This window comes from Ochotona princeps, chromosome 8 (genome assembly GCF_030435755.1).
Source record: "Ochotona princeps isolate mOchPri1 chromosome 8, mOchPri1.hap1, whole genome shotgun sequence".
Taxonomy (NCBI): domain Eukaryota; kingdom Metazoa; phylum Chordata; class Mammalia; order Lagomorpha; family Ochotonidae; genus Ochotona; species Ochotona princeps.
Genome location: NC_080839.1, coordinates 82,378,804 through 82,404,489, shown reverse-complemented (window position 1 = coordinate 82,404,489; position 25,686 = coordinate 82,378,804). Strand labels below are relative to the sequence as shown.

At 56.1% G+C, this 25,686-nt stretch overlaps 1 protein-coding gene across 2 annotated transcripts in view; it reads right to left on the bottom strand.

The window, feature by feature from the left end:
* Positions 1-25,686, bottom strand: part of PXDN (peroxidasin) — a 60,331-nt gene that overhangs the window by 19,847 nt on the left and 14,798 nt on the right. Inside the window, exons 2-10 of one of the 2 annotated variants that reach the window (XM_058668325.1) lie at positions 19,178-19,249; positions 18,338-18,409; positions 14,832-14,903; positions 11,107-11,178; positions 10,794-10,865; positions 9,089-9,258; positions 8,347-8,464; positions 7,180-7,349; positions 2,540-2,812 (exon numbers count right to left, since the gene is read on the bottom strand). In XM_058668325.1, the coding sequence (XP_058524308.1) occupies positions 2,540-2,812; positions 7,180-7,349; positions 8,347-8,464; positions 9,089-9,258; positions 10,794-10,865; positions 11,107-11,178; positions 14,832-14,903; positions 18,338-18,409; positions 19,178-19,249 (1,091 nt within the window). The remainder of the gene's footprint in view (positions 1-2,539; positions 2,813-7,179; positions 7,350-8,346; positions 8,465-9,088; positions 9,259-10,793; positions 10,866-11,106; positions 11,179-14,831; positions 14,904-18,337; positions 18,410-19,177; positions 19,250-25,686) is intronic. The other variant, XM_058668324.1, reaches the window with a different exon arrangement.

Here is a 25,686-nt window from a genome sequence, read left to right as displayed (position 1 = left end):
CTTTGGCATGACTCGGAAATTCCACGCGGCTTTCTAAATCATGAGGCAAATGACTGCTTCCTGGTCATCCCCCCCAGCCGTCCCAAGCAGCAGCAAGCTCTGCTATGGGGCTGCCCATCCAGGCAAGCAGCAGGCAGGCCCAGCCCATGTCCTCCACCGACCGGGCCGAGACCGGGCACTGCCCTGCCAGCTGCGACAAGGGCCAGGATACTCTGGTGACACCTGGGATCTCTGGATGCCAAGGAGGTCTGGCTTGGAGGTGGGTGTGTGAGAGTGGATCTTCCTTCTGCTCTCACTGACTCCGCTAATTCAGCTCTTTTCTGGATCAAGACCAAGGCTTGGCGGGTCATCCTCACCCTGACCCAAGGAAAGCCTCTTCTGGTAATGCCAGACACAGAGATTTGCAGAAATAGGACATTTGGAAAATAGCACTGGACGGGTGTGTGGCACAGCAAGTGAAGCCACAGCTCAGAATGCCAGCACCCTCTTTCTTTTCTTTTCTTTTCTTTCTTTCTCTTTTCTTTTCTTTCTCTTTTCTTTTCTTTTCTTTCTTTCTCTTTTTTTTCCTTCTCTTTCTTCCTTCCTTCCTTCCTTCCTCCCTCCCTCCCTCCCTCCCTCCCTCCCTTCCTTCCTTTTTAAGATTTATTCATTTTTATTAGAAAGGCAGATTTACAGAAAGAAGGAGAGACAGAGAAAAAGATCATCCACTTGCTGGTTCGCTCCCCAAATGGCTGCAATGGCCCAAAATGAGCCATTTCAAAGCCAGGAGCTTCTTCCAGGTCTCCCACATGGGTGCAGGGTTCCAAGGCTTTGGACCATCCTCTATTACTTTCCCAGGCTACAGGCAGGGAGCTGGAAGGTAAGTGGAGCAGCTGGAACATGAACCTTGTGCCCACAAGGGATTCTGGCACATGTACGGCGAGGACTTCAGCCACTAGGCTATTGCGAGGGGCCCAGCACCCTGTTTCTGAGTGCCTAGCAGACCCCCAGTCTGCTGGGGCCCTTGCCACCTGCGTGAGAATCTCATCCAGCTCCTTGCTTCTGACTTCAGCCTGGACCAGTCCTGGCTGCTATGAACATTTGAGACGAACCACAGGATCTCCATCCATCTTCCATGTAGGTGTGAATAATTAGCATTTTTAAAAGAAACAGAACCAGGTAAAAGTGTTGCATGCAAAAGTGCCACCACTGTAATGCCAGCAATCCCAAAGGGCACCAGTTGGGGTGCCCACTGCTCTACTTCCAATTATAGCTCCCTGGAAAAGCAGCCAAAGAGGGCCCAAGTGCTTGGGCCCCTGCCACCCCCACGGGAGACCTCAATGGAGTTCCAGGCTCTTGGTTTCAACCTGCCCCTGCCCTGGCTGGCACAGCCAACTGGGGAATGAAGCAGCAGGTGCATGTCTCACTCTGGTTTCATACACATGAATCTTGAAAAACACAGTACCCATGCTATACCTCTCAGCAGGCTAGCACAGACAGACACTCAGGGGTTTCCAAACAGCATGGCTGCGCATCAGCCAAGGGTATGCTGCCCAGCTGAGAAGGGATGCCCCGGCTTCGCCAGCCCCAGTGTGGGCAGGCATGGCTGACGCCCAGATTTAGTCTATGAGCACAAGGCCCATTCACAGGAACGGATCTCATTTATCAACCCAAAGCATCAGAAACATCAGCTGGTGCAGCTGTGTGTGGGACTCAGAGGGCAAAGCTGAGGTACAGGACACTATTCCAGAACACAGCCATTAGTACAAAAGCCACAGCCTCTCCCTGTCCCTCCCCTCAGCAAAACCACAGAACATCACTGTGCAAAGAAAATTGGGAGGATGGACTCAGGACAGGCTGACCCAGAGGCAGACAGGGCGGGAGGGAGGCATGGGGAGCTTCAGGGTTGCAGGCTGTGCCGCCCACAAACAGCCCACATCGCAGCTTCAAGTCCAGTCGTGCCACCTGATGGTTACTAAAGCCATGTGAAAAGAAGGAGGGGCCCTGGGGAAACAGAGCTTCGGGAAGCAGCATTCAGGTGCCTCACAGCCACATGGACACGCAGCCAGCCCACACTGACACAGCCACGTCAACACAGCAACCAGCCTCATGGCCGCGTGGACACAATTGTCAGCCCATGCTGACACAGCTGTGTGGACATGGCAGTTAGCTCGTGCTGACATGGCCACATGGACACGGCAGCCAGCCCGTGCTGACACGGCCACGTGGACAGGCAGCCAGCCTGTGTTGACACGGCCACGTAGACACGGCAGCCAGCCCGTGCTGACATGACCATGTGGACAGGCAGCCAGCCCGTACTGACACGGCCACGTGGACAGGCAGCTAGGAGCACAGTTGCGCCCGCACGGACATGGCAGCCCCACACCATGGTCCGCTCCCCGCCTCTTGTGCAGGACATGAGCAACTGGCTGCAGCACAGGAACTGAGCATCATGGGTGAGAAGAGGATAAAGCGGCACAGAGCTCGAGGAGGGGGTCGGGAGTGAGGCACCAGGAGCAGGGTGGGCACAGGCAGGGCCCCCAGTCTCACGGACACCTACCCTGGACGATGATGAAGGCCGTGGCATGGATGCTGTCCACACCATTGGATGCAAAGCATGCATACTCCCCACTGTCACCTTGCGTCACATCTTGAATGTAAAGTCCGCCAGACGGCGTGATGTTGACCCGCGGGTCAGCGGGCAGCGGGGTGTGGTCACCGCGGGTCCAGGAGATCCTGGGCGGTGGGTGGCCCGTGGCGCTGCACTCCAGGGTAACGCTCTCGCCCACCAGCACCTCCGTGTTCTGTGGCTGGATTACAAAAGTGGGCCGAGCTGTCACAGACAGAAACCCTCAATTAATTTCTCCACCTCAGGTTTGCTCTTAACTTTCTCTACAGTCAGGCTACGATTCTGTTTTCCTTCAAAACAACTACACAAAATAATTGAATCACATACCTTTGTTACTTTGTTTCAAACAAAAACACAGACAACAAAATGGCAGCTCAGACAGCAGAGCCTGACGCCTCCTCAGAGACGTCCTAAGGCAAACACACATTGTAACCTCTGCTTATGCCAACACCCTACAACCCTCACTCAACATGTCAGTGGGTATGACTGGAGAAAGGATGCCGGCAGGTGCACTGACAGCACCTCAGCTCCCTCAACATTAACAAGTCACAGAGAAAAAAGCCTGAATAATCTCATTCCAGAAACAAACCCATATGCTGCTATGATTCATGAGAAGGTTCAGTGGAAACATCTTCACACTGTGTAGGGTAGGGACTACCAAGCAGCACAGCAAAACCCTGACATGGAACACACAGACTACACGGCACACGTACACACTGACATGGAACACACACTACACGGCACACGTACACACTCACACGGAACACACAGACTACACTGCACACGTACACACACAGAACACACAGACTACACTGCACACGTACACACTCACACGGAACACACAGACTACACGGCACACGTACACACTCACATGGAACACACAGACTACACTGCACACATACACACTCACACGGAACACACAGACTACACTGCACACGTACACACACAGAACACACAGACTACACTGCACACGTACACACTCACACAGAACACACAGACTACACTGCACACGTACACACTCACACAGAACACACAGACTACACTGCACACGTACACACTCACACAGAACACACAGACTACACTGCACACGTACACACTCACACAGAACACACAGACTACACTGCACACGTACACACTCACACAGAACACACAGACTACACTGCACACATACACACACAGAACACACAGACTACACTGCACACATACACACTCACACAGAACACACAGACTACACTGCACACGTACACACTCACACAGAACACACAGACTACACTGCACACGTACACACTCACACAGAACACACAGACTACACTGCACATGTACACACTCACACGGAACACACAGACTACACTGCACACGTACACACACAGAACACACAGACTACACTGCACACATACACACACAGAACACACAGACTACACTGCACACGTACACACTCACACGGAACACACAGACTACACTGCACACGTACACACACAGAACACACAGACTACACTGCACACGTACACACTCACACAGAACACACAGACTACACTGCACACATACACACTCACACAGAACACACAGACTACACTGCACACGTACACACTCACACAGAACACACAGACTACACTGCACACATACACACACAGAACACACAGACTACACTGTACACATACACACTCACACAGAACACACAGACTACACTGCACACGTACACACTCACACAGAACACACAGACTACACTGCACACGTACACACTCACACGGAACACACAGACTACACTGCACACGTACACACACAGAACACACAGACTACACTGCACACATACACACTCACACAGAACACACAGACTACACTGCACACGTACACACTCACACAGAACACACAGACTGCACTGCACACGTACACACACACATGGAACACACAGACTACACTGAACACGTACACACTCACACAGAACACACAGACTACACTGCACACGTACACACACAGAACACACAGACTACACTGCACACGTACACACTCACACGGAACACACAGACTACACGGCACACGTACACACTCACACGGAACACACAGACTACACTGCACACGTACACACTCACACGGAACACACAGACTACACTGCACACGTACACACTCACACAGAACACACAGACTACACTGCACACGTACACACTCACACAGAACACACAGACTACACGGCACACGTACACACTCACACGGAACACACAGACTACACTGCACACGTACACACTCACAGAACACACAGACTACACTGCACACATACACACTCACACAGAACACACAGACTACACTGCACACGTACACACTCACACAGAACACACAGACTACCCTGCATAGATACACACTCACACAGAACACACAGACTACATGGCACACGTACACACTCACACAGAACACACAGACTACACTGCACACGTATGCACACTCACACAGAACACACAGACTACACTGCACACGTATACACAGAACACACAGACTACACTGCACACGTACATACTGACATGGAAATACAGACTCTGACTGTTTAGAATACACATTGAACAAGCCACATGCCTGCTACCAGTGTAAACCAGACATTTGTATACAGTATTACACACACACAAATCTGACAGTAAGCTCAACAGTTTTTCAGTTTGATTGCCTGCAAAATTTGATCTCTTGCATGGAGGGCCTCTGTATTTTGCTGAATCTGTGGTGCATGGTGTTACAAGCAGTGACACAGTGGCCACCGGCACTGTGCAGGGTCAGTCCCTTGTGGTGGCTGGCTTGGGCAGACTCTCTAGGTTCCCCCAACACTCCACTCTACCATCTTTATCTATCCCAGGATGGGACTTAGAGCATTCTAAATGAAGGACATGGACCCCTGAGAACAGAAATGCCTACAGTTCTGGACGGCCCCCCACTCAGGCCTAATGGATCATGGGGCATCAAGGGGTGGACTTCCACGCAGCTACAAAAAGGGAAAGTGTGTAGGGCCAGCAGATGGGACGTGTCCTGCAGGTGCTTGTTCTGGCAGAAAGACATAGAGCCAACCAGGGAGCACGCTGGGCTGTGGGCTGGGAGAGGAAAGGGTGGGCAGCAGACCAGGGAGGGCCATCCCTATGTTTCTGTCTTGGTCAACACGGCAGCTGCATTAATCAAGTGTCTACTGTGGTGGGAAGGTGAAGAATAAACATAATCATCCTCTAATTTGATTTCTTAATGAGCAAAGGTGTTATTCAACAGGAGAATTAAAGTTCTCAAGTCCTGTGCCCCTAGAGCGCATCAAGTCTGCATTTATCTATTCCCTCCCTAAGGAGACTCACAGCTACTTTTACTGGGTGGTTAGCAAGTCCTGGCTCACACACTGGTCATGAAAAAGCCCGACTTCCGTCCCCCTTGAGGTGCTGGTCCAGGCTTTGCTGCCACAACTAGGTTAAGTGCATAGCTGCAGACAGTGAGGGGCAGTGAGGGGCGGTTGTCTCCCATAAGAAAGTTCAGAGACTGACATGTGAATTTTATAGTTATCACATGCCATAAAATATGATTTTTCTTCTCGGACTGTTAAAACCTATTCCCAACACAGAGATGGAAGAACAGGCCAGAGGCCAGGGTGGCCTGCAGAGGCAGGAGCGGTCATACCACAGCAACATCTGGGCAGCCTGCCACCTCCCAGTCCTCCTAGCGACAGGCGACAGAAGTCCTTCTTGTATGCCCCAGGGGGCTGTGCCAGCAGCTTCCCAGAGGGAGCTACACCCATATGCCACCCATAGAAAAGGCAGGATTCCACACCCACCCAGAGGAGGCCAGCGAGGGGTGGCCCCTGCTGTCCGGGATGCAGGCAGGCAGCACACATAGCAACTCTCGGGCTGCGACTCTCGCGGCAGCATCCCCCGAGCTCCCCGTTCTGTCGGCAACCCTGCCTGGCTCACAAGGCTCACACTTAGCACCAGGTTAAAAAGGCCTCTACCCCAGAGGCCAACAGCTAGGACTCCTCATCCACTCAGATGTATGGCGTTCCTGCCGGCAGGCAGCAGTTCTGCTCATAGATGTGAGTCTAGGCCGCGCAGGCACACACTGTTGACCCTATAGCCCTGGAGTGCCTCATGAGGCTACAGGCAGAGGCGGCATCACCCAGGTGCCAGCGGCAGACTGGCCTGGAGGGAATTTCAGAGCAGCTGGCAGGGTCACAGCGTGGAGCCCAGCTGGGGGCAAGTTGCAAGGACCTGGCCTCCTCTTCCAGGAGACAGGCCTGCCACCTGCTTGAATGCACCAAGAACAGGGTGCATGGCCTGTGTTCCGACGCCGTGGTTTTGCCAGCCACCCTCAGCCGTGGCACCTGTTTAGGTATCAGTGTTCTCAACAAGCTGGTTTCACAACACCAGGATTTCCATCTTTCCAAAAACGAACTCCCTGAGGGACACAGACTGAGGCCCCAGTCCCTGCAGGCTCCAGGCGGTCCCCTGCCCGAGGTGCCCACACCAGGGATGTGTCCCAGAGCAAGGCCCCATACTGCAGTTCTCAAGTCACTGACTCGGGTGAAGGAGAGGGAGAGGTGGACAGAGGGGTTGCCCTTCACGTACCTGGAGACCCAAAGTACCTGAGGGTCACCTCGTGTGTCTTCACCTCCCCTGCCACGTTCTTGGCCATGCACTGGTAGATGCCCTGGTCCGTCTCCTGCGTGTTCTGGATCATTAGTGTGCCATCATCCAGCAGGTTTAAGCGGGAATCTGTCTTCATGCTCAGCTCGTTACTTCAGAGACACAAAGTTGCAGGCATGAGGGAATGCCATATTGTCAGTGAAGCCCTGCTGTGCCAGCTGTGGCAGGCTGCACGTGGCACCTGAGGATGGTGTGGTCTAGGCAGGCAGCTGGTTCAGGGTCACACATCTTAAAGCCACACCTCCTCAGCCTGTCCATGACTTTCTGCCCACCAGTGGGTCAGGGAGTGCCAACTCTACCCGGGACTTGGGGCAGCGGGTGGTACAAGGTCACATCACCAGTCACACCCCTCTCAAGCTGCACGAAAGCCTTGGAGGACAGGCTCATCCTTTTGGCCCTTCTGGACACTACTTCTTCCTTGGTTGGGTTTCCTTTCTCTCTTCACCTCCCACCAGCTTTGGCACACTCTCACTTCCTGCAGGCATACCCTAAGAACAAAAGGGGGCAAGCTCTCTGCCTAACCCTTCCGCTCTCTGGCTCTGGTCCACGTCCTGACCCTCTGAATAAACTTGACCACTTGCTTAAGCTGTGTTGGTGTCTGCGCTTAAAATGCCTTTTAAGTAAAAGACAAGAACCTAGGAAATAAATATTTGGTCCAAATCTAAACCACAACATAGACACAGCCAGTACAGCATCTGCCCCCTCAGGTCCTGCTCTCTCACCCACCTGAACTCATGCCAAGCCTGGCAATCAGAGAATACGCTCAATCAGAGAACCCCTGCATACCTCACTTGTTCATGTCTGCCTCTCATGTGTTCAGTGTAAATGGCTCATGTGTTCCTGATTGTCAAAGGGAAGAAAATTCCTAAAACACCAGGGTAGGTCCTGGACGCAGGGTACCTGCCTCTGGATGGGGGCGGAGGAGGAGACGGGGCATCCCCTCTCAGTGAGGGGGAAGGGGGCTCATCCCCAGCACTATCTGACTGGAGGACAGGAGGGCAGCAGGTGGGCTGTGCTGGGGCAGTGAAGCTCACAGCTTGGGGGTCTCAGTGGCACAGGGTGGGTGTCAGGTGACCCAGCCCAACTCACTTGTTTCGGAGCCAGATGATCTCGGGCTTGGGGTTGCCCTCGGCTCTACAGGTAAAGTACACGGTGTTGCCAGATGTCACATCGGCGTCCTGCGGCTCTGACGTGATCCGAGGTCGCTCTGCAACACAGGATACTGGTGAGGCTGTGACTGCCGGGCAGAGCAGGTGGCAGCTTGGACACCTCCACGGCCGGGTGGGGCCATGGGCATCCCAGCCAGCCCTGTGGGAACCACCGATGTGGGGGGATGTGGGGGGTTGTGGGGGGTGGCACCCACGCAGCTACTTCAACCCCCTGAAGGAAGCAAATGCAGGGGCCACTGCCTCTCACAGGAGGGGAAATGTGGAATGCGGCCACATGGCTGAGGACGCCCCAGAGCCCAGAGCCCTGAGAGGCCACACAGCTCCCATCCTAAGCCACACACACAAGGACGGGACACCTCCCAGGCTGTGAGAGTCTTGGGCTGCAATACAGGGATGGCCTGCAATCACCCAGCTAAGCCCCAAGCTGCCCATGTTGCGACCCTGCCAAGGGCTCCATTTGCTTTTTTCAGGACACAGCAGGAAACTGGGTGGAGAAGCAGAGTGCCTGGGATGAGAACCAGCACCTGTTGCCAACGTTGGCAGAGGCTCAGCCCACAGACAGGCGCTACTGCACAGCCAGGCTCCAATGAGCAAAGGCCAGTCCTGGCTCCCCCAGGTGCTGCTTCTGGGGGTGCTCACGGGGCCTGACAGGGTCCACTCACCACAGTTCAGCTCCTCAGGGGTGATGGTAGCCACGGAGCGGCCCTGTATGCGCCTGGGAAACTCGCAGGTGGCGGCTGCTTGTGTACTGCCCTCCTGGGCATAGGTCCGCAGCAGGTCTGCCAGCCACAGGATGCCACAGTCACAGTGCAGTGCATTGGAGTCCAGCCGCCTGGGGTAGAGGGGGTGGTGGTGAGGCACAGGGGTCACCCCCCAGAAGCCACAGGCATGCAGTAGGGGCAGCCAGGCACTCAGCAGCCTGGGAGCGGCCACATTTCCTGTGACACAGTCCCAGTCCTGCCTGAGGAAGGACAGGGACGTGTGGGTACAGAGAGAACCCAAGGGGCCTGGGCTTGCCAACGGCAGGGAGACTCCCTAGCAGTCCAGCGACAAGGTGCCAAGCTGGTCTGTGTATCTGGAGGGTGAGCATCCCCCATGGCTGGCACTGTGTTCTGAAGCATCCTGATTCCCCGGCCCAGGCCTCCCCATGCAGAACTGACCAGGGCAACAGGGCTATAGGCCATGTCCAGGGACACCTGATGCCCCCTTTCAGCAGGCGTACAGCAGGACTGACCAGGGAAGTAGGGCGGGAGGAGGAGTTTCAGCAAGGGACACCCGTTCTTGGACAGACCAGCAAAATATGCCCTGGCAGATGGGGCTGGGGTCTTGGGAAGGGGCACACCCACAGTCGCTGAGGGTAGAAGGGTGAGGTGGCATCAGGCTGCCACCGTCACAGCCAGGCGCTAGTCCCAGGTCACAGTTCTGAGGGGCTGTGCACAGAACAGGTACATTGAAAAGCAGGACTGCACCAAGTGTATATGGGTGAGAGGATGGACAGCTGCCAAAGCACCCGGACCCTGAGTAGTGGGGACCAGGGTGCACACAATTAGGGGGCAATGGCCATCCTTCTGGGCCCAACAAGCCCACACTGGGAGAGACCAGATGGGGATAGGGCGCTAGAGGCAAGGGGGAGGAACAGGCAAAGGGGTGCCCAGGGCTGGGGTCCCAGCAAGGCCCAGTTGGTAACAGCTGCTGTCAGCTGCAGCGGCCCGGACAGGAGGAGCCCTGTGTGTGTAGTGGTAAATCTCTCGCTGGCTCTCTCCTGGGTTTTGTGGTTGGATGAAGGGAAGAGATCCGGGAACACAAAAAACTCAACTTCAAGGTCAATGGACGTGTGCCGTCCAAGAGTCCCAGCAGGCAGGGGCGGCTGCCAGGGTGATCCGGCCCTGGCCCAAACAGCCTGAGCACTTCCTGGAGCCTCGTGCAGGGTTTCCAGCTGCACTTCACTCCTCCCTGTCCAGTATGGAGCTATGATGGATTTCTGTATCCCAAGGAGAAAAACCAGCCATCACAGAGGCCTGCTCTTTGCTCCCCAGCTCACCCTGAGCAGTCAAGCTATGGGCACTCAGGGTCTGGGGCCCGGTCCTCAGAGCCACATGGCCACCACTGGGTGCACACGCCTCAGGCCCGACAGAACATGTGGCAGAGAGAGGCCACTATGGAGGCCAAGATATGGGCAGATGTGGCAGTCACACAGGCCCTACTGGGGGGCAGAACCAGGCCAGAGGTTCTTTACTTCCCAAGCAAAGGATGCGGGCTTGCGGAGTCTGTAGACCCCGTGTTACAGGTGGGCAGCGCCCACGGCCAAGCCAGCAGTATTCCCCCACTTCTGCATGTCCCCGGCGAGGGGCTGGGCAGGACACTCACAGTCTTTTCATGGACTCCAGGCCAGTGAACGTCCCAGGGACCAAGTGTGTGATCCGATTGTTGTGCAGGAATCTGCAGAGAGGTCACATGGCAAAGCAGATTCTCAGACACGCCAAACAGCTGGAGCTGCCAGCAATCAGCTCTGCAACCCTCCAGTAGACACAAGCACCTGCACAGCACCACGCAGCCAGAACAGAGCTGGGTGCTGCCCGATTCTCAGGCCCTCAGCCCGGGGACGTGGCCTCTCGCCGCAAGGGCATGTAGGCCTCCGACAGTGCTGCCCCGCCTGCGGGCCAGGATGGGTACCACTTACAGCCTTTCAAGCTTCGGCAGGTGCCGGAAGGCCTCGGGTTCCAGCGTCTCAATCTGATTGAAGTGCAGGTATCTGCAGGGTGGGAAGCAAGGAGACAGAACTGAAACTCACACTTTCAAAATCTTGCAGCCAGAAGCATTTTTTCCCCAAATACACATGCCAACTCTGACACTGCCTGGGAAACGAGTGAAAGCAAGGAGAAGCGCAGCTGGTACATCCGTCCAGCAGCGGCCTGAGCCTCCAAGGAGAAGCACAGCTGGTACATCTGTCCAGCAGCGGCCTGAGCCTCCAAGGAGAAGCACAGCTGGTACATCTGTCCAGCAGCGGCCTGAGCCTCCAAGGAGAAGCACAGCTGGTACATCCGTCCAGCAGCGGCCTGAGCCTCCAAGGAGAAGCGCAGCTGGTACATCTGTTGGGCAGTGGCCTGAATCTCCCTGACACCAATGGCTGAGGGTGGTACCTACCCTCTGCCATTCTGAATTTCAGAGCGAACCACACATTGCTGTCTCCCAGCCACAGCACCTGCACGGGTACATGAATGGGGACCCTGCAGGCTAGATCCCGGATGGGAACACCTGCACGGGTACATGAATGGGGACCCTGCAGGCTAGATCCCAGATGGGAACACCTGCACAGGAGCATGAATGGGGGCCCTGCAGGCTAGATCCCGGATGGGAACACCTGCACGGGTGCATGAATGGGGACCCTGCAGGTCAGATCCCACATGGGAGCACCTGCAAAGGTGCATGAATGGGGACCCTGCAGGCTAGATCCCACATGGGAGCACCTGCAAAGGTGCATGAATGGGGGCCCTGCAGGCTAGATCCCGGATGGGAACACCTGCACGGGTGCATGAATGGGGACCCTGCAGGCTAGATCCCGGATGGGAACACCTGCACAGGAGCATGAATGGGGACCCTGCAGGTCAGATCCCGGATGGGAACACCTGCACGGGTGCATGAATGGGGGCCCTGCAGGTCAGATCCCGGATGGGAACACCTGCACGGGTACATGAATGGGGACCCTGCAGGCTAGATCCCGGATGGGAACACCTGCACGGGTACATGAATGGGGACCCTGCAGGTCAGATCCCGGATGGGAACACCTGCACGGGTACATGAATGGGGACCCTGCAGGCTAGATCCCGGATGGGAACACCTGCACAGGAGCATGAATGGGGACCCTGCAGGCTAGATCCTGGATGGGAGCACCTGCATAGGTACACGAATAGGGGTCTGCAGGTCAGATCCCACATGGGAACACCTGCACAGGAGCATGAATGGGGACCCTGCAGGTCAGATCCCGGATGGGAACACCTGCACAGGAGCATGAATGGGGACCCTGCAGGCTAGATCCTGGATGGGAACACCTGCACAGGAGCATGAATGGGGACCCTGCAGGCTAGATCCCGGATGGGAACACCTGCACGGGTACATGAATGGGGACCCTGCAGGCTAGATCCCGGATGGGAACACCTGCACAGGAGCATGAATGGGGACCCTGCAGGTCAGATCCCGGATGGGAACACCTGCACAGGAGCATGAATGGGGACCCTGCAGGCTAGATCCTGGATGGGAACACCTGCACAGGTGCATGAATGGGGACCCTGCAGGCTAGATCCCGGATGGGAACACCTGCACGGGTGCATGAATGGGGTCCCTGCAGGCTAGATCCTGGATGGGAACACCTGCACAGGAGCATGAATGGGGACCCTGCAGGCTAGATCCTGGATGGGAACACCTGCACAGGTACACGAATAGGGGTCTGCAGGTCAGATCCCACATGGGAACACCTGCACAGGTGCATGAATGGGGACCCTGCAGGCTAGATCCTGGATGGGGACACTTGCACAGGTGCACGAATGGGGACCCTGCAGGTCAGATCCCTCATGGGAGCACCTGCACAGGTGCATGACGGGGACCCTGCAGGCCCAGCTCTTGGATGGGGACACATGCTCTGGGATTTTCCACTGCACAGAAGCCAGGACCCACACACAAACTGGGAGTGAACCAAGTGTGCTCTTGTCCCACACACTCAGTTTCCCGCTTGGAGACCCAGGAAGCAGCAGGGCCTTCCTGTACCACCACACCCCGTGTGTTTTCCCTGAGTTGTAGCAGTCCACATGTGCCACAGAAGCAATGCAGTGTTCTGTCAGAATCACACACGGCCACTCCAGCATCCTGCCCAAAGGACTCTACCGCCACATGCTGCCCTGGTGGTTCCCAAGGCAGGCCTAGGGTAGCCCTGGGCATCTGAGGTCCTGTCTGTCCCAGCCTGGGCTGTGCCCACCTTGTGGAGAGAAGTGGCTTGTGAGGACCCTGCTGTGGGCAGTTTAGGAAAGTGTCTGACCAAGGCAGCTAAAAATGTCCTGTGCCATCACACACAGGCTCTGGCTCTATGGCAGTCAGCACCTCCCAGTCTCTACTGCTCTGAGCCCTGGGGTTCATGCAGGCGGGTCAGATCCAGACAGGCAGGGCACAGTGCCCAGGCCTGCCCAGGGAGAACCCATGGGCTGTGCCAGTCCCACGCACAGAGTTTTGTCTTGACCCCTGCCCTGACTCAGCCACGTTTGACTCCAGCCACTCTGGGCATTCCCTCCTGGCAATGCCTCGGTGTGTGTGGTCGCAGCCGAATGATAGCCCCTCTCATGCATGCTTGGCACACCCTGGGTGGCACTGTCCCCCCCAGCCGCCCACACACAACCCAGAGCATGGGACGCTCCTTGGTGTCCCCGTAGCTTCCAGGCACTGGGTCTGAGCAGGGCTCCAGGGGACAGGGATGAAGATGGAGCTGGCGGATCCAGCGGAACCACCCTCAGAGGTCCCAGCCCCCCGCACTGCCCATGAGGGGACAGGAGCACTCGTGGTGCACCGATGCCTCCCTACACGGGGCCCTGCCTGGCTGCCCTTTCCCCCATCCCTGGACACAGCCAGGGCTCAGCAGAGGACCTGTGGCTTTGGGGCACCCAGAGGAGCCTGGAATGCTCCCAGGCACTGCAGACTGCTGTGTCTGCCAGTTCCCATTCACCCCTCTTACCTAAACCTAGGGCGAGAGGCAGACTGGGACCCAGACACACTCTAGAGATGCAGCATTACCCCCATCCCTACCCCTACACATCTGTTCTCCCAGCATCTCCCCAGTGCCTCATGCGCTGGTCGCTAGGAGAGCCCAGCCCTCCCTCGGGCCAGGCATGGTATGAGCAGAGGCAGCACAGACTCGGCCCAGGCCAGGGCCCCCGTGTGAGGGCCACACTGAGTTCTCAGCACAGTCATTTCCAGCTGACTGCACAAGGACTTGAAGCCCCTCGGGAGTGGGTCCAGTTCCCAGGAGAGAGCAACTAGTCAGGAGCAGAGAAGGTCACCTATGCCGAGTTTGCACTGTGAGACCAGGACATAGCCCAAGCACCCAGGACTTTGTCACACTCAACAACCACTAAGTGGAACCACATGGGCGGCACCACACAAGGCTGAAGCAGTGCAACTCTGCCAGGAGGCACCGCCTCACCCCGTGAACCTGGGAAGTGCGCAGTCTACAGATCTCACTGCTCTTGGTGCCATGGAGGCTTGGCCTGGAGGACACCCTGTGGATACCCATGGTCAGGTGCGCTGTGACCTAGGCGTGGTCATGCACACGTGTCCGGCACCCCACACACGGCAAACGTGCAACATGCAAGCAGCACACAGAAGTCCACCATGGCAACGGGCATGGGAAGGAAGGGCACTTACAGTTGCTCTAGAGAGGAAAGTCCCTTAAACGCTTGCCTGTCAATTGCCTGGATCTCATTCTTGTACAAATAGCTGAAACAAGAAACATGGCGTGTTAGCACACAGACAGGCAAACCTGAGATGGACAAGAGAGATGTGGACCACGCAGACGGCACCTGCAGCAACTGTGGGTGCTGCTGGGGTCTCCCAGCTCCGAGACCTCAAGCGAATGCCCCACCGGGAGGCAGAGACGACCCCTGTCCTGTGTGGGCACAGAGCTCCCAGGCTCTGGACAGCTGACTGCCCACTCATGCTGCACAAACACGAGGGATACACTGTGCTGAGACAGCGCCCCACCACCAGAAGGAACTTAAGGAGCAGTCCCCACAGCCCAGGTGGGTCCTGGACCATGGCCCAAGCAGCCTGTTCTTGCTGAAGAGAAGCCATAGGGCTGTCACCTGTGTGTGTATGGTGCGTGGCCAGCCCACCTTAGCTGGTGTGTCTGTTTTTAAAGGCGTGGGAATTTTAAAAGTGGAATAACATTTTGCCGAACCTGGAAATTAGGTGACACCCAAATGCCGGCGTCCACAGCTCAGGTTTCAAGGTTTTCTGCACCATCTCTGGCTGCAGGCAACTGGGGCAAGCAGCCTTCAGCACCTACAACCTGGTCTCCTGTCAAGGAGCTTGCTGAGCCCTGCCTTAACCCACTGACAACCATAACTCACACTTGCAGTCTCCAAGTGGGTGCACCACCTCTGAACACGATCTCCAGGCACTGCATGGTGTCAGGAGACGGCACCATGCTCCACGGCACTCCTGACTAACCACTGGCTCTGACGTAGCAGCTGCACGCTGCCCCGTGTCCCGAGCGTGGCGGAAGGTGGAAGTGCAGCCACCTGTGCCTCCGGAATGGATGCCTGTGGCACAGCATTCCACTTGTGAGGACAAGGCGCTGATTGTATTTGAATTCATAATGGGATCAGTCATTTAGTTGTAGTTAGCAGCCCCACAGCCCACATGGGAAGCATGTCAGTTCCAGGCTCCCAGCTGTAGCCCAGTCAGGCCTAACTTCCGTGGGTATTTGGGGAATGAAGCTGTAGATGGGAGATCTGTCTGTAAAACTTCCAATGTCTGGCACACAGCGGCTATTTCTTGTTGCTTCCTGGCAAGCCTTACCAGATCCCCAGACACCTTAGCACGACAGTCCGAAGTTCCACAGTGCCTGCAGTGCCCCGCTGCCTAGCAGCTGCCACCCAGAGAGCTCACTGGCCCTGCAGCATGAGTCCAAGTCCCTGGCCGGCCACCAACTGCCTGCTGGACCCTAAGGAAAAGATCAGCCCTCCAGGTGTCCACTTTGCCTGTCCCTTGCACAGAAGCACTGGCAGGAAACACAAAGCCTGCAGGACATGCCCAGCACCTGGTCCCACTGGTCAGGCAGCATGGAGGGCACTGAGCATCCCAGGACATGCCCAGCACCTGGTCACCACTGGTCAGGCAGCATGGAGGGCACTGAGCATCCCAGGGTCTCTCTGTGGAGGACTCCAGGCACAGGCAAGGTAAGAACAAGGGGCAAAAGATTCCCTTTAAATACAGGGGACCCTTTTACATTTAAATACTTTAGGTTCCTTTAAAGAACATGTAACAGGGGACCAGAGTGAGGGCTCAACCGCTTAATCCTCCACCTGCACATGCTGGGCCCCCAGTCCTGTCCCGGCTGCTCCACTTCCCATCCAGCTCCCTGCTGGTGGCCTGGGAAAGCAGTCGAGGACGGCCTAAAGCCTTGGGACCCTGCACACACATGGGAAACTCAGAAGAAACTCCCGGCCCCTGACTTCTGCCCTCAGATCAGCTCAGCTTGGGCCGTTGTGGCCGTTAGGGGAGTGAACCAGCAGATGGAAGACCTTTCTGACTTTCCTTCAATCTTAAAAAAAAAGTAAACAACAGAATTAAACTATAAATATGAATACATGTTTACAAAGATATGGGAGTATAATTTGTTTTCAGAATAATAATCTTTTAATAATACGCTATAAATTGCTACTTAATCACAGAGTTGAACTGTTCCCATAGCAGCTCTTACTAACGAGAATTCCAGCATTAGGAAACATGAATTAACGGAAGCCTCATAATTGTGGTTATAGCGAGCGAAGACTACTTGACAATCACTAACTAAAAGAGTACTTCAGAAAGACTATGGAAGATGGGATTAAAGACAAATTTTTTTGGTGTAAAAAATCTGTAAAGCCATGCAAATAAGGGAACTTCAAAAAATCATGGAAATCCTCATTATGACAAAATTATGTAGAGATTTTTGGACACCAGTGCTTATCAGAGTTATTCTGTCAGAGAGCCAAGGACACAAAGATGCAAAGAACATCACGCAGCTGTGCAACGGTTACTGCAGGATGCACTGGGGAGCTCAGCCCTCGCTCCGCTGCAGATCTCTGCCTTGTGACTGCGCCGGGGTCTGCCCTGTGCACCCAGGCAAAGGAGGGCAGCTGGAGCACAGCCACCCAGGCGGAAGGGCAGCTGCAGCGCAGCCACTGGGAGTGAGGAGGGCAGGATGGAGCACAGCCACCCACAGAGGCAGGGTTCACCAATGGGGGCCAGCGAGGGTCACTTGGAAGCAGCTGTGTGGCACATCCCAAATACTCCTCACCAGCTTTGCCAGCAGGGGACACAGGTAGCTCTGGGACAGCCCAAAGCAAAGCAAGAGACAACAAAAAGGAGAAAAACCACTCACACCCACACACCCATGCAGAATGACAGCTGCAGGCAGCGAATCCACAGCTCCCGTCCAGATCCATACGGCTCTCCTAGCTACAGCAGCAACAACCTCCTCAGGGAACACACAGAACGCAGACCCGGTGCCCTGGGAGTGAGCGCCCCAGCTCACACAGAACGCAGACCTGGTGCTCTCAGAGTCCCCGCCCCGGCTCAGCACGGACAGACTGACAACCACCTCAGGGGACACACAGAATGCAGACCCAGTGCCCTGGGAATGAGCGCCCTGGCTCAGCACGGACAGACTGACAACCACCTCAGGGGACACACAGAAGGCAGACCCAGTGCCCTGGGAGTGAGCGCCCCGGCACACACAGAAGGCAGACCCGGTGCCCTGGGAGTGAGTGCTCCGGCTCAGCAACACCCACAAGCACAACAAGAGATACATGTCCTACTCCCGAAGAGGGAGGAAAGTGGCTATAAAACAGGCTCAAGCATTTCACTGAGCAAATGATCTAAAAGCGTTCATAACAGCTCACGAGTCATGAGTCCCACTGCCTGGAGACGGCGAGCGTCGTCAGGGAGGCCACCACCCCATCACCTGCAGAAGGGGCAGTGGTGCTCCTGACCGCTCGGCAGAGGCCACCAAGTTCAATGGGCTGCAGCAATCGACACACAGAGGTGTCCCCCAGCAGCAGCTCCTGCAAACCCCTAACAGACTCCCCACGAGGCACTAGACCCAGTACTCCACCCCTCCACCCCGTCCCTGCCACCGCTGAGGACTGGCGGCCTGCGGCACTCACAGGTACTTCAGGTTTTCCAGGTCTTCAAAGGCACCGCCAGGGATCCGCTTCACGTGGTTATTGTTGAGGAGCCTGCAGGAAGTTTGAGCACACATCAGAATATGCCCTATGGCCGGGAAGAAGCCCTACGGCCAGGAAGAAGCCATGGACAGGCCAGACAGCAGCCACACAGGCTGTGTCCAGGGCTCAAGGTCACACATCTGTTCACATGATCAGCAACCACCCTGGAGCTAGTGTAGTGGTTCAGCTGGCTGTTCCTCTGCCTGCCAGCACCAGTGTCCCATGGAGGTGCCGGTTTGTGTCCTGGCTGCTCCACTTCCCATCCAGTTCCCTGCCTGTGGCCTGGGACAGACAGTATGGCTTGTGTCCTTGAGCCCATGCACCCACATGAGAGACCCAGAAGAGGCTCTTGACTCCTGGCTTCGGATTGGCTCAACTCTGGCCATTGCAGCCATCTAGGGAATTTGCCAGTGGTTGGAAGATTTCTTTCTTCCTCCTCCTCCTCTCTGTAAATCTGCCTTTCATATAAAAATAAATCAATCTTAAAAAAAATAGTAAGACAAAAGATTCCCACACCGTGCAGAGTGACAGGTAAGGAGAGAGGAAATCGGCTGTGTAGGATGGGCGGCGTGATGTGCAGGAGGCCTCAGAACGAGGCGCCACTCATTTTTATGGGGCACAGTGCCAAGCTTCCTGCCGGTGAAGGCTGAGTATATACCCAACCCTCACACCATATGGGACGGTAGTTTGGGTCCTGGTTTGGTGGCCCTTTCCCTACAGCCCGTGGACACAGTGGCAGTAGTCCATGCACAACACCTCCCACAGAACATGCCCACTTACAGCGTGTTCAGGTTCCTCAGGTGCCGGAACGTCCCCGGCTGGATCTCTCGGATCCTGTTGAAGCGGAGGTCCCTGTGAGGAAACAGGTATGAGTGTGTCTGTGTACGAGGCACAGCGAGGCACGGCCACACCTCCCCCTGGCGTGGTCCACACGTTCAGAGGTGATGAGGCCATCTGTCTGGAGGAGGCAGCAGACCAGCGACGCTGCGTCACGGACCATCCAGCAGCCTTGTGGGAGGTGGATGGCACCCTCCCCTTGACCAGAGGTAACAGGCTGAGGCTGGACTGGCCCACACCATGGGGGTCACAGCTACTGCTGCACACACTTGAGAAGAGCCAGTAGCCTCCCGGGATCGAACCGCTGCTGACCAGCTGACCACCCTCAGCACTGATGCCAAGAGAACGCCGTGGCCACTGGCCACTGCAGGGCCAGATTCATGAAGGCGCTGCGAGGCCTGGATCCCCCGCCACACACACACACACACACACACACACACACACACACACACACACAAGCTCCCTGCACGCTTCCCAAGGATCTGAGTGCTTAGTGCTCCTGGCAGCTCAGACCCCCTGGCATGGTGGAGCTCACCACGGAGGTCCCGCATCTCCCACTACAGGAGAGCCGTGGACAGGACAGGAGTGTGTGCCAGGCCCCAGTGTGATAGTGTTGGTCTCTGGAGGTGATGAGATTGGGCTGAGCCCCTGACACAGGACTGTGTCCATCTGAGAGGGAGGGATGCTGAGGACACAGCGAGTTCTGAGTCAAGAGGGGATGCTCATGGCACCTGGTCACATGGGCACCTGACTGCACAGGCAACTGACAGTGTGGCCACCCAGCTGCATGAACCCTCGGCCTCACAGTACCCAGGCCGTGGGCACTTGGACCCATGGACACCCACCTCCACTCAGAGACAAAGAGCAACTGCCATCAAGTCTCTGCTCCTGGAGTGCGTGGGTCCAGCCCTGGCATGGCTCAAGTGCAGGCAGAACACACACTGTCCACTTTCCCTGGCTCAGTTACCCTGTCCCATCTCCCTGGACCAGCTGGATGTGGCCCTTTCTGCAAACAAAACAAAGCGAGAACATCCAGCTTTGCTGACAAATTGCAATTCCCAAGGTGGGGATTCGGCCTAGTGGCTAAGCCAGCCATGTCCGACACTGGAGGGCCTGGGTCTGATTCCAGCTGATGCAAACCCTGCAGGTAGCACTCCTGGCTATAGTCCTGGGGTGCCTACTGGCCATGTGGGAAAGCAGATCAAGTGCCCAGCTCCTGGGGCAGCCTAGGCCCAGTCCTTGCAGACTGCGGCAAGGAGCCACAGGGTGGGAGCTCTCTGGTCCTCAAACAACACATTTGGCTGGGGGCAGGTGCTGCTGCCACATGCCACGCTAGTACTCCACATCAGGGTGCCAGACTGAGTCCCAACTGCTCCATTTCCAATCCATTATCCTGACAAGGCAACAGAAGACAGCCCAAGCACCGGGTCCCTGTCACACACATGGAGACCCAGAGTTCCAGGCTCCAGACCCCAGCCTGGCCCACCCACTGCTGCTGTGGGCATTTGGGGAGTGAGCTAACAGACGGACAAGCTTCCCACCGCCATCACTCTGCCCTTCAAATACATCTTACAAAATCATCCCTGGCTATGGTAAGTTTGGTCAAACCATTGCTTGTGGAACTTTAATCACAGGAAGTACTCTGAATTAAGTCCCCCCGCCCCCAAATCTGGTCTTCCTGTAGCTGAGCTTTTGAATGTGACTCAACTCCATGTAGTATTTGCCAAGCAGTTCTGAATAAACAGGAAGTCAGATAGCATCACAGGAGTTTAATGTACGGTGACACATTAAGTTCTACTTTTGTTCACATGCCGGCATTCTTTTTCACAGGAAGCATACAGTGCGCGCACACACACACACACACACACACACACACACACACGGGTTAAGGAAGTAAGGAAAAGGGGAGTGAAACAAGAGCAGGTACTGGGACGGGGGGCTCTAGGTGTCCAGTGACTGAGGCCAGAACGGGGCTGCCCCAGGACGAGCACCAAGAGACTCACAGTGGTCCCAGTCACGTGTACGAGGGAACAGAAGCACCGCCCACTGGGACCTCCACCGACACCCAGCAGCCGGCCCCGCAGGAGAGTGGACAGCCATGGGAAGGACACTCCTGCGCTTTCAGGGCCAGCCTGCATGACTCCAAGGCCAGCTGTGCCGACCCCAGCCTGGCAGAGCAGCTGCATGCTCCTGGCCCCACAGGTCTTCCTGGACACCTACCTGCACCTGAGTACTGGCTGAGCACAACAGGTGTGCACCCCCTCCATCCGGGTGGGGAAATCACAGAATACACTGGGCAGCCAAAAACAAAACGAGCCACAGGAAGCTGAGAGCCCGGGGCCATGGCTTCATCAGGCACTCCAGCATTCATACAGGGAGCCTGGCACACAGCCCCTTGCCCACAGGGTCAGGGGCACCAGGCAGGGCTGCCTGCAGCTGCAAGCTACCCAAGGTAAGGGGCCATCCGCGAAAGCCTAGGACAACAGCCCAGGACCCAAGCCTTCCTGACACGGTCACTGACAGCTCCTCTGCACACAGGTGCCTCATTCTGTAACAAATAAAATGCAATCAAAGAACACACAACATGGGCACAAATACCACACATATGAGTGGAAATCAGGGGTCACAGGCCGAGGACAGGCCGAGGTGGCAACCACTTGGGCCACCACCTCCTCAGGGAAGCTCGATAAGGAAGCCAGCTTGGCCAGGACCTTGTCAAGGGGAACAATGAGAGAGAAGCCTCTGAGTAGGCACAGATGTGTGCACACACGGCTGAGTATGCACACAGACCAATACACAAATGAGCAAGGTACATAAGATATAAAGACACTCACAATCTAAACACTGTGGAGGTGTGCACACACTGTAACCATGACACACAGACACGGCTCATACTGCACACACAACGTTAACAGGCATGCAGTATGCACACGCAGTCACTATAGAATATCAAACAGTCACGGCTGTGTATGTGGCACACTCCTCGCAGCAAGGCCATCTCCAGCCAGTAATAAGGCTTTCCAGAACAGTCAAGGGGACTGGGGTGCAGACACAAAAGGCACGGCAGGAACTGCTCCCCCGAGACCTGCCCCAGAGAAAGGACTCTGATGTGCAGACAGCTGCAAGGGGACTTCCCTGTTACCTGTCAAGGTCTCCTAGCCCAGTGAGAACTGGCACAATTCCAGGAACAGCCCAGGCCACAACGTGGCAGCTGGTGACCCATGAGGTGCACTGGGCACTCCAGACCATCCCTGTCGCTCCTCCAGGGAGGAGGCTGCAGGCCCTAGGGCTGTGCGTGGCTGGCACGGACCTGAGGACTCCCGTCCAGGGGCTCTCAGGAGGCAGACATGGGCTCCTCCCCAGCTCCCCGTGCACTTGGGGTCCAGAGCAAAGATGAGGTGGGGTCGCAGCTGTTGCCACGCCGTGTCTAATAACCATGTCCCTGTGAGCACAGTGTGTGAGCAGTGACCTCAGAGGCTGCCCCAAGCCACCTCTGCCAACCCCTCTTCTCAGCTCGGCAATCAGGTAACTTCCTCAAAAAGCCTGGTTTGTGAAAATACTGAGCAAGACATATAAATAAGTAGTAAACAGAAAACATAAATGGAATAAACCAAATTTTTTTGCTCCCCTCCAAAGCATACCTTAAAACAAACAAAACAAACCCCTCACCCCAAACCCCGACCAAAAAGCAAAAAGCAAAAAAAAAACCTGAGCTAAGGAAGGACACAAAACACAGGCCAGGAAGCTTTGTTTCGGAAGTCGACATTTGGGAGACACACCGGGGCCAGGGGTGTCACACCCAGGCTCTGAATGTGGCTCTGGACTCGGGGGTTTCAACCGAGCAATGTGAGAGTGCAGAAACAGTGTGACCTAGGGACACACTCGCTCCATTTTTTTTTTTTTTTTTTTGGAAAGTCAGATATAAGAGAGAGGAGGAGAAGCAGAGAGGAAGATCTTTCATCTGCTGATTCACTCCCCAGGCGGCCACATCACTGGAGCTGTGCTGATTTGAAGCCAGGAGCCCAGATGTGTTTTGGGCCATCCGCGACTGCTCTGCCAGGCCACAAGCAGGGAGCTGGATGGGGAGCGGGGCCGCCAGGACTAGAACCAGCACCCCGATGCAATCCAGGCACATTCAAGGTGAGGACTTTAGCCACCAGGCTACCACGTTGAACCTAACTCCCCTTCTTACTTAGTAGATGCAACCACTGCATCTGATTTTGGATCAAAACACTGAAATGATGACTTTACCACAAACCTTGCTTGCTTTGCCTCATCTCTAGCTGGGACTTGTAGACCCAGCAGGGCCAACCTGGGCAGGTGGGGCAGGGCCGACCTGAGGTGGGTTGCAGCAGAGCCCACTTGGGGCAGGCAGGCAGAGTAAGCGGAGCAGGGCCCACCTGCTACAGCTGGGCCAGGGCCAACCTGGGGCAGATAGGCCGACCTGAGGTGCATGGGGCAGGGCCAACCTGGGGCAGGTGGGGCAGGTGGGGCTAGACGGGCATGGTGCTGCTCAGCCACATCCCACATCAGAGCCTGGTTCCTGTGGCAGCTACTTCCCTTTCTATCCACACAGCTTCCTGCTAACAAGCCTGGGAGGCAGCCAATGATGGCTCCAGTACTTGAGTTCCTGTCACCCATTCAGGAGGCTGGCAAGGAGTTCCCACTCCTGCCTCAGCGTGGTCCACGCCCGACTGTTCTGGCCACATGTGGAGTGCACCAGGAATGGAGGATACCTCTCTCCCTCCCTCCCCATCTTCATCTCTTTGCCTCTCATTAAGGCTTTAAAATAAATGAATAAAGACAACAGGCCCCTTGGGCACACACCTGCACAAAACCCCCCACCACGTCCCAGTCGCCCCTAGTTTTTCTCCTCTACACTCAGGCCCTGGAGAACTGGGGGCTCAGCCTACTCGCCAGCGCCCTCCGGAGGGGGACCCAGTGCTGCAATGCCTGGCCCATCACCACCACACAGACCCAGGGTGCTGCCCGGCTGCAGCTCTGAGCTGCGCTCAGGCAGGCACTTCTCAGTTTCCATAGAACTAGACAGAAGCAGACCCAGAGGAAGGGCATGAGGACTCTGCCTCCCTGCAGGCCCACAGCAGAAGGCTGCCCTTGCCACCTCCTCACTGCACAGACACCCTCATGGTCCCCTGGCTCCTGCAGAACGAGCTCAGGCAGTGCTGCCTGCCTAGAGTATGCTCAGGCCTCGTCCATCACCTGATGTGGCCAGGCCAGCAGGAAGCCCGAGTCAGACGGCGCCAGTCTCCTCCAGACAGCTGCATCTAGACGGCATGATTGCACCATTGCTATCTTCATCTGGGGAGGAGAGCATAATGAAAAGACTCCCAAGGAAACGGCCTAGAGGTCCAGTGAGCGAGGGGCAGCAGCAGAAGCCCCAGAGGCCAGGGATGGGAACGACAGTGAAGACTCAGGTAAGGCCAAGTGTCACCAGCTCGGCAGTCAGCAAGTGGATGTATAACACAGCTAAACACAAGATGAGCACCTGGATCCAGGGACCCCAGAGAGACTCTTCATAAGCTGAAAGCACCCCACAGAAGATGCATGTCACAGCTGTGCAGGGAGACCACGTCACACAGCTGTGTTGGGAGACCCACATCACACAGCTGTGCCGGGAGACCCACATCACACAGCTGTGCCGGGAGACCACGTCACACAGCTGTGCCGGGAGACCCACGTCACACAGCTGTGCCGGGAGACCCACGTCACACACATGTCCCAGGAGACCACGTCACACAGCTGTGTCGGGAGACCACGTCACACAGCTGTGTCGGGAGACCACGTCACACAGCTGTCCCGAGAGACCACGTCACACACATGTCCCGGGAGACCCACATCACACAGCTGTGCCGGGAGACCCACGTCACACAGCTGTCCCGGGAGACCACGTCACACACATGTCCCGGGAGACCATGTCACACAGCTGTGCCGGGAGACCCACGTCACACAGCTGTCCCGAGAGACCACGTCACACAGCTGTGTCGGGAGACCACGTCACACACATGTCCCGGGAGACCATGTCACACAGCTGTGCCGGGAGACCCACGTCACACAGCTGTCCCGAGAGACCATGTCACACAGCTGTGTCGGGAGACCACGTCACACACATGTCCCGGGAGACCATGTCACACAGCTGTGCCGGGAGACCACGTCACACAGCTGTGCCGGTAGACCACGTCACGCACCTGTCCCAGGAGACCGACGTCACACACATGTCCCAGGAGACCACGTCACACAACTGTGTCAGGAGACCCATGTCATGAGACCCACGTCATGCACCTGTCCCAGGAGACCCATGTCACACAACTGTCCCAGAAAACATCTGAGTCCTGCTGACTTTTTTGACAGAGTAGTTTATTTGCGAAGTGACTTGGTGAGTGAGGAAAGAAGGGGGAAGAGCAAAGCCTCCCCGAGAGAGAGCCAGGAGGTGG